At 29.3% G+C, this 10021-nt stretch overlaps 1 protein-coding gene across 1 annotated transcript; it reads right to left on the bottom strand.

Annotated features, from left to right (window-relative positions):
* Positions 1–358: 358 nt before the first annotated feature.
* LOC130806593 (uncharacterized) lies at positions 359–4589 on the bottom strand. Its single transcript, XM_057671732.1, has 7 exons — positions 4125–4589; positions 2970–3119; positions 2224–2436; positions 1627–1748; positions 1281–1444; positions 740–894; positions 359–623 (listed from the first exon to the last, which is right to left on the bottom strand). The coding sequence occupies exons 1-7, from the start codon at positions 4365–4367 to the stop codon at positions 525–527; spliced, it is 1146 nt and encodes a 381-aa protein (XP_057527715.1). The 5' UTR covers positions 4368–4589; the 3' UTR covers positions 359–524.
* Between the last annotated feature and the right edge of the window lie 5432 nt (positions 4590–10021).

Below are 10021 nucleotides of genomic sequence, written 5' to 3'. Positions count from 1 at the left end.
TAAATAAATTCTACATGAGTTGGTTAGGTATAGTCTTTTATATGAATTACCAGAGTTTGAAACTCATAAATTGTATTTAACATTAAAAAAAATTTGTTCTAGATTTACCAGAGTTTCTTGCTTTGTATGGATCTTCCAAACTAGGTTTCCAATAGTAGCAAAGTTCCAAATCAATATATCTTTAACAACTAAGTCTCCTCAGGGTACAAATCAGGTCGTCTTGTACGATACCGTCTCACCATTAGATTAATCTATTCAATTAGTCTATTTTTCTAAGTGATCACTTTAAGATTATAAATGATCACTTTAAGATTATAAGGTTATAAATCAATATATCTATAAGCACTTGCACAAAAAATGATCGAATGAGCAAATTGCGACAATAAACCCATATCAAGTCTATTTCATCATCCAAAAGCAGTTTCAACGGATTTTTTTTTTTTTTCTAAATTTTATCTATATACCATAAAACAGCCTCACTGCCGAAGATTATTTACATGAACGGGATGGAGATCAACAATTTTCTATGTAGCTCTTTGTTTAAGTTGCTCCATAGAGGTGCTCTCAAATATCTTGTCGGCATTTCCAACCTCAAACCCATCACGTCGATGAAATTCCTTTACCTAATCAAGAGTTACGCAACCAAAAATCAAACATAATTCTCTTCCTATATTTTGCTAATGAAACAGATAATACTGTCTTGCATCACCCTAAATCATTTATGAAAGAAAACAAATACCTCTTTATCGGGTAAAGTTTTGTATTGTGCAAGTACAAGCCTTTCAGCAAACTCTATGTATGAACATGGAACCGATTCTATCTCTCCATCGGCAAATCGGAACGGCATTGAATCTGCTACAGTTGAACTTTGCAGCAATAAACCATCTGGGCTTACTGGTCATGATATAAATTGATTTTAGATTTGCATTGAAAAAGCAATAATCTAAAATTTATTTAGCAAATAAAATACTCTCAGCAGTTATCATGATCAGGATTATAAACACACCATCAAAACGTAAAATATTATGAGATACGACTACACGTGTAATTCGATACCCATAGTACCTTGAGGCCCTACACCAAAAAATAGTACTCCCTCCTTTTCATATTGTTTGTAACATTTGACCAAAAAGCTCTCACGGTTTTGGTCCAAGTGTAACAAACCATATGCAATGATGGAGTATAATAAGGGGATAAATCAGCTGTTTATAAGGGTGTTTAGGACGGCTTTAATATGCAGAGTTTTGAGTAAACAGATAAATTTATCACAAAAATCTAACCTTTCAAAGCTCCTCCTTCAGAATTTAAGTTGAATCCATTATCCTCAATGAACTGGTTAAGGTGGTTAATATTTTTTAAGTGAGAGTTCAGCCAGTGAGTCGAAATGGTGACGTGATTCAGAGCATACCCATTAACAAGGGTCCATGCAGCATATTCACTTTCTCTGCAGATTTCGAAAAAAGAAAAACATCAACTTTAAATTAGAGTCAACACTCGGGCCACTCAGCAGACAATCTTAGTATAAACTTTCCATGTGTATATCCTCAGCAGACAATCTTAGTGTAAACTTTCCATGTGTATATCCTTCCGGTTCTTACTCAAAGAGCATACCAACAGGGAGTTTACCGTGCTAATCGTTGAAATTCTGAAAGCGAGGGTTTCTGCCATGTCAATGACCCTTGCGCACTGGCAAGAGCTGCATATTTGTTTCCCTTTCCAGACATTCCAGTATATTTTTTTATTATTTCCTGCGATGACAAAATAATTTAAGAGTAAAATCTCACAAATATTCCAGCCCATGAGCCAAAGGATTTGAACTACATAATCACTCAAGGAGTTAATAGAGATAAAGAAATGATATAGTAGAAAAACTGAGAAAATGTATACTCCTTTGAATAAACAAATTCTTGCGTACAACATCCAAAGCAAATAATGAATTCAGAAAAAGCCAATAAGTTCAAACGATTCAGAAAACGGCCACTTAGTTCATATGTATTCACATAAAAAACAATAATTTTAGATTAATAAATAATAAGTTCTGATTAAATAAGTTCTAATAAGGTAAAATGAGGGTCAAAATACAAAGTTTACTAGTAAACTTTTAAGTAAAATAAAAGCCATAGGTTAATTGTTAAGCATCCACAGATATACCCCAGAAGGAAAAGTTACGAGGTCGCTTATATTTGTGCTAAACAGAACCAAGAATAGTGTGTATAAGTGTACCTGAGCTTCAGGACTCATTTGGTCAACAAGAAGCTCTGAAATAAAGATCCTTGGCAAAGGTCCATTTACGCCACTGCCATCTTCACAGGAAACAGCAGGAGGAGAGAACCAATATGCCTTCAATTTCTTAGCAGGAAACCTGAGTTCATCTTTTTGAATGTAACCAAAGTCAAGAAAGATCTCAGCCATTGAATCAATGCCATGACCATTCACCTACAATATTGGAATCAAAATGATGTCCATATGACCTTAACACATTAAGTCGATGAAAAGTTGTTAAAAGCCAATACATTGTGCAATCGAACATGAAAGTTGGCTTTTAATTTTGGCAGTTAGCTTTTTGATTGACTTTTGACTTTTGATTTGTTAGTTGGTCAAAAAGTCTAAAAATGTTTGGTAAATGTTTTTAGCTGGCGTTTAAGTCAAATTGAAAACTTGCTCCAATTGGCATTTTTCACTGGCTTTTAGCTTGTTGATCCACTTTTTTTCTAACAAACAGTTAATCAATACCTAAATTTAACAAATATCTACCTTAAAAACTAGCTGAGGCAACTAGCTTAAAAGCAAAAAAAACAAACCAACTATAAAAGCCAACAACCAAATGATGTAATGGCCAATAGCGAACAACCAATTGCCAAACACCCATATAAGCTAGTTGGTATTCAAAACTATTTATAATTAACCAGATTTAAATGAAGAAAGATACAATGTCACCTCAGGATGTCAGTATAAGGAATTAAGCATACCCCAAAAGTTCGAAAGGCAAAATGATCATAAATAATCCTATCATTTCCTGCTGAATGAACAAGCTCCAACACTCTTTTGGCAGTTGGGTTCCTATTCAAATAAACAGTCTCCATACTTTGCAGCACGCTTCTGAAAAATGACTCTGAACCCTATATAATATACATGCACCCAAAATAACAATGTTACTTAAAGCCAAAATCTCAAAAGACGGCCCTGTGCACAAAGTGTCATGCAACACGAGGCTCCACGGAAGGACCAACCACAGAGGTGTAACAGAGCCAAAAACATACTTCTATAATGACTAAGAGCATAGTAAAGCTTTTGATCATTGTATTAATTTTTAACTTGTGATCAAACCAAATGTTTTTCTATAACCAAACTTCATATATTCAATCACCCACCAGAAAAATATATAATAAATCCCGAAGTTTCAACCATCAGTATAAGATTTTGGTTAAGTTATTTCAATGATATTTCATCAGAAGCCAGCAAGAGTTAAACGGGTTCAAATCTCACTAGCTCCTCACTGGAATATTCGGCACCAGATATGATGAAGCGTGTGCAAACCCACACTTTTACTTTAAATGCAAGGGGTGTGCAAGAGTATATGGGGATAACCATCTTTTGATTCTTTTGATTGAGAGGTTCCTAACGAACACAAATGCTCTACAATCACAAGTTATTCTTTAATTAAGCGGAAAAGGTGTAAATTTGATGATTAATAACGTAAACAGAGTAGTAAGCAATCTGATTTTAGTAATCACACAAAAATAAAACAAAAGAATTCAAGAACATAAAACCTAAATTTTTCATATAAAATTACTGCAAATATCCTCGACTCTTTCAATCATCCAAATCACAAAAACATGATAACAAACGAGAAATATCAATTTCTAAATTAAAATACACTCTCGTGTCATTACCCGTCTATTAGGTTTTGATTCTTTTGAATATGGCAAGATGTTCGATCCTACATCACATTCACCCCTAATGAATTTAAATTGTGTATTTTTTACTCCGTCTATACAATCCATGACCTTCAAATCAAATTCAAAATGGAAAAAACTCCCAACCCGTTGCTTGCAAATTGAAAACAATCAACCCTAGCAAATTACAAAAACCCCAAATTACTAATCAAAATTTTAAAAAAGTACCTGGAAAGAAGCAGACGCATAACATTTATGTTGTGAATCAGATGAAGACGCAGTTTTCATGGAGATTGTTCGTCGACTAGAAACGATCAAGGGTTGACAAGAATGGTAATTCCGTTTGCAGATTGAGTTTTTGAAAAAGGGTTGAGCAAGGAAAATCAAACGCGCAGCAGAAGATACACAAGATAAGGATGCATGAGTTGATGATGTATTAACTAATGGATACTTTATGATCAAAGAGGCCATGCTTGATTTTGGTGTTTATTATAATTTTTATTCTTAGTACTAAAAAAGTGAAATAATAAAATAAAATTCAAGAACTATTCAATTTATAAAGCATAATAATCAAATTCAATTTGCAAACCATCATAACGTTTGTAGGTTGAAGATTTGTATTTCAAATTGAAAAATAATTGTGTAAATATACTATTCCTCCCAACAAGAGAATTTAGCTAATCTCTTTGTCTCATTTTTCCTAAAAAATATAAATTTGAGATAAAAATATAATTGAAATGTTTATATAAAAAATAAAGAAAAAAAATAATTTATAAATTATAATCTTTAAGTTTATACCTTTTGTGAATTACAACCTAAGTTTTATTTTTTCGAATTACAATTTGCAATTTATCGAAGTGAACACTAAAAAAGACATCAAACTTTTGTGAGTTGTTGCAAAATGCTTTTTAATTTTCCCAAAAAGCCGACGGATTAAAGAGCCGATCAATGGTATATTAAGAAAAATTCACCAAAATTCGATAATTTGGCTATAACGTTATACATTTTGATAAAGTTATATTTCGCAAAAGTCATAAATTTAAAGAAGGTAATTTGCAAATGATTAAAAAAATTAGATTCCAAGAAAAAACGTAAAAAACCGAAAAAAAATAAATTGCATACGGTACACGTAAATGATCTTGATTAACTACGTTTGGATTTTGGATATCGATGATGACCTTGCAAACAAACTGGAAACCAAATACAAACTACGCGTGGATTAGCTTTGTAAACTTTTTTATATTAAAAAAAACAAAAGTGCATGTATCTACTATGATTCTATATAGCTTGCCACGTCACCTATTATATCTGTGCAGTTAAAATTGCATCAAATAGAAAATAATTGATCATAAAGAGAGTATGTAAAGTTCGTGATAAATGACACGAGAAGTAATCTTGTTGTTTTTGTTTGGTCACTTTAAATTTTTCTGTTTTAGGAGAAAAATTTGAATTAGTTTTTTCCAGCATATCATTATCATTATCAAATCTAATGTATTTTGCTCATAGAAAACTTTGGTTAGGGTCTGGAGAGGGAAGAAAAACGACACCTCATACCCATAGAGGAGAATACGGTCAAAGAGTCCCTCAGCTCATACCCATATATTGAATATAAAATATATTCATGTGAGACAGGGTCAACCTTAAGATTTCAAGGCCCCGAGGCGAAAAATAAATTATGGGCATTAATTATAAAATATATATATATATATATATATATATATATATATATATATATATATATATATATATATATATATATATATATATATGTGTGTGTGTGTGTGTGTGTGTGTGTCAAAGAAGTGTTACACACCAATAATAATAGAGCTCGACGTAATCCGCTTTTTGTTTGATATTCGTGCATTTATAATTGATAATGAGTAAATAAGATAATAAATATCGTTAATAACATTTTGACTTTGAGGTTAAATGCACAATCTAATCAAACAAAGTCTCAAGTTCGATGCATATGAAGGCAAAAATTTTCTTCTTTTTTTGAGGGCCCTGGGCACAAGCCCTTGCGGCCTTGCCTAGTGTGCCTAGGGCCAGCCATGATGTGGGATCTTATTAGATTCATCTTGATGTAAAGTTTTTTTAATATATAATTTAAAAAATTTTTGATGATGCGTAATTAGAGATATTAAAGTTGTGGCCTTATCTAGTGTGCCTAGGGCCAACCATAATGTGGGATCTTATTAGATTCATCTTGATGCAATGTTTTTTTAATATATAATTTTAAAAAAATGTGATGATGCTTAATTAGAGATATTAAAGCTCAAAATTTGCTTTAAAATACGTGTAAAAAATAAAGTTGACAAGCAAAAAGAAACATAAAAAATAGTATAAATATAGATAAACAATATTAAAATCAGTTAAAACATGTGAATGAGATTAAAAAAATATCACATTCATTTAAAAAAAATATCCAAAATAAAAAATTGACCGGATAGGATGTGTCCATATCTTCATTTCCGTGCAATTTTGCACTTTGCTTCCTTTATAAAATTTAAAACAAAAAGAATGATATGCACAACAGCACAAGTGAGTACAACCAATTATACATGGAACCATGTGATTTAATGAACTAATGGAAGTACAAATTTTTAATTTTAGCTATGCTAATATTTAATATTTGATTAGATTTAGTTTTTGACAAATTAAAAAATTTAAAATTTAAATTTTAGTTGATATCATTATTTTTGACTTTTTTATTTATGATTTCATAATTTAAATTTATAGTTTGAACCTTAAAAACATTTAAAAAACACCAACAACTCTATTTTTTCATACTCTATAAAAAAGTATAACTTTGCTATATTTTAGACATGAAAAAATTTATTCTGGAATTTATTGTCTAATCAATTTGCTTAATTTAATATGTTTTTTATAACTAGTATTCACATTATTCAAATATTAATTAATCGAGGACCATTAAATTACATGGATAGAATTAAAAATGAGAAAATAAGAACATGAGAAAAAAATATATGGATAAGAATTAGAAAAAGTGATGTTATACTAACTAAATTAAAAATATATATTACAAAATTAAAGGGACGAACTAAAATGAAAAGTGTAATAGTTTGTGTAGATCTTAATGAAGTCGCCTTTTTATTCGGAATTTTTTTTAGTTAGAGTAACTATCACTTTTTCTAAATAAAGTCATAAATTTGAATTTTATCTAACTTTTTCATTTCCTCATCATACTCTGTAATCTTAAAGAAAATAATGGAAATGAGGATTTGAATTCCAATATAGAGGAATATAATGATGTAAGAAAAATTGCTTATAAGACGATAATATAAGGTTTACTCTCAAAAAATTGGCTTCGGGTTTATGAAGCTATCAAAGATCGATTGATGCTTAAACAACTTAGGTATTGTGGCAACTATGAGTATAGATTTTGAGTTTGTAGCTAGTCAATAAATTTTTTTAATCGATCAATTTAAAAATTTTGTGATAGTTAGGCCTAATTATTGGATACTCTTTTTATTTTGTAACCGGTTGATACGATATGTAGACTGTTCAACACGATACAATTTTCATAGTTAGGCCTAATTATTGGATACTCAAGTTAAACAACACAAAGTTTTATTTAATTTGTCTGAATCGAAAATTATTAATATCAAATTTTTATAATTTTTAATTAAACGTAATTAGAGATATTAAGAATTGAATCAATATATTAAAATACGTGAAAAATCAAATAAGATCCTTCCTAACTAAAAAAACTCATATCTAAGTTAAACTATCTGCTCTAAGCTTTTAAAAGTTTAGACACAGCCTTCGTAACTGCTTCATAGTGAAAAAATCCCTTGTTAAAAGTTGTAACCAACAACGATGTTAAAATCAATATTTAAAAGTGTCTAATATCATGTATAACCATCGTGCTTTCATTTATTTTGATTGTTACTTCCTTGGTTCTAAAATACTAGCACCATACACACTTTAGCGTAATTGAATGTGTTTGTCAGGTCCTTTATATCTAAAATTATACATAACTAAAAATTATAAAATTTGATATTATAAAAATATGCGACGAAACAAAAACAAGATCTTACATGACTATATTTTCTTCTTATATAATAACCGAAATATGTAAATTACCGTAGTATGATGAATAGTACAAAATTTGATTTGGTGCAAGTAATATGCGTCTTCCGTTCCATTATACTTACTACAATTGACTTTTTGCGCAAATTCATATGTTGAATTATACACTTTTAAAAATTATAAAAAGTTAATATTATGAAAGTATGCGATTAGACGATTCAAACAAGATCCCACTAAATTATATTTTTACTTACATAATAGCCGCAAATATAAAATAAACCTGAACAATAAATAGTGCATATGACCAAAATATAGTGAGTATTTCAGAACAGTGGAAGCAACACGGAGGAATATTTTAATAAGAAATTTTATGTATTGTTAATTCTTACAAAGAGTGTAAGATTTCTCCAACAATAAATTAACTTAGATTGAAAAAAAAAAAGTATTTGACCAACTCCATTGCGGGTCCCAATTGGAAAATTAACATGGTTAACCAAACTTCCTTGGAGAAAGAGATGATTTGTTCCTAGTCTATCCGGCCAACACATACACACGTCATCATATTTTACATATACCGAAACTGACACGTCATATCAGTACACTTTGCACATGCACATACCATTTACTTCAATTTTTTTTATTGTTATCGTAGTCTGTTTCATATCAGTAACTTTTAACTGTACAGAAATATTTTTAAAATTATAAAAATATAATATAAATAATTTTTGCATATTTTATTTATAAATTAAGAATAAAATATAAATTAAAATCAATTAATAAACAATGTCAAAAAGCAATTATTGCAAAATGTTAGGAGGAGGAGGAGTAATATGTATCATGCATTCATTTAACAAAATTCTAAATGGAGCTTTGAAATTAAAAATAATTTTTTTAAATAGTAAAATAAAGTGAGTCTAGAAATAAATTGTAAATGTATGCTTCCGATTTACTGAATAATAGGTGTGATAGAGCTTAAGGATATATTAACGCTCTTTAATTGATACGTAAATATGACATTTTTACCACTTACTCGCACCATAAAATCACTCATTAATTGGGTTAACTATTGCTCTCTTAGTCTTCATACACTTTTTACTGAAAATAACATGACAAAAAATTATAAATATCAATATTAATATTAAAAAATAGACAATTAAATAATTGAAACAAAAGTTGGAAAAAGAATTGGATTGAGTCGAAGAATGAAGCCTACTTGGCAGATGAGGTTCAGAAGACTAAAAAATAATACTAGTACAAGTAGTATTAAACACAATTAATTAAAAAGGATTGGGATTAATTAATTGATCTGCATCTCAAGCTGTATCCTAAATAACATTATCTCTTAATTGTACCTAATAATCAACCCCATATTCCCCCAAATCTTATCTTTACAACAAAATTTTTAACTTTGTGAGAATTTTTAAAGTCTTATATTACAAATTTAAATAAATAATTGAAGTATTTTTTTTTGAAGTCAATAAAAGGGTACTCTTTATACTTTATAGTGCTCTACTTCAAAAAAAAACCTAAAAAGATAAAAAAATTGAAATTGTTGCAAACTTGAGTGATAGGATGTTTGGTAAATAGCTTTTAAATCGACTTTTTATTGATTTTTGGCTTTTGACTTTTAATTTTTTTATTGTTTAAAAAGTCAAAAACATATTAGGTAAATAATTTTTCAGTTAGTTGGAAAAACTGGTTTTTAAGCTAAAAATAAAAATACCAACTAGGCTTTTCAGCTTGTTGGCCCACATTTTATTTAATAATAAGATAATAACTAATGTCTAGTCTTACCAATCATCTTTATAAAATACTTACTTAGCTAACTAGTTTAACATTATTTTGGATAGCAAATTAGAAGAGAAAAGAAAAAAAAGAAAAGGAAAGAAAAGGAAAAGAGAGAGAAAAGACTACATAATTTATAAAAGAAAAAAATATCTTTTTCCTCTCTAATCTTTCCTCTTATGGAGAGATTTTAATATTTAACAAAATAAGGAGAGTTAATTCCTCAAAATCCTCTTCCTTCCTTTTTATTATATAAACAAATTATTTTTTTATTTTCTCTCTATTTC

The sequence above is a fragment of the Amaranthus tricolor genome, chromosome 2 (assembly GCF_026212465.1).
Source record: "Amaranthus tricolor cultivar Red isolate AtriRed21 chromosome 2, ASM2621246v1, whole genome shotgun sequence".
Classification (NCBI taxonomy): Eukaryota; Viridiplantae; Streptophyta; class Magnoliopsida; order Caryophyllales; family Amaranthaceae; genus Amaranthus; species Amaranthus tricolor.
The sequence above is the reverse complement of the archived record's forward strand: the minus strand, read 5'-3'. Positions and strand labels throughout refer to the sequence as shown.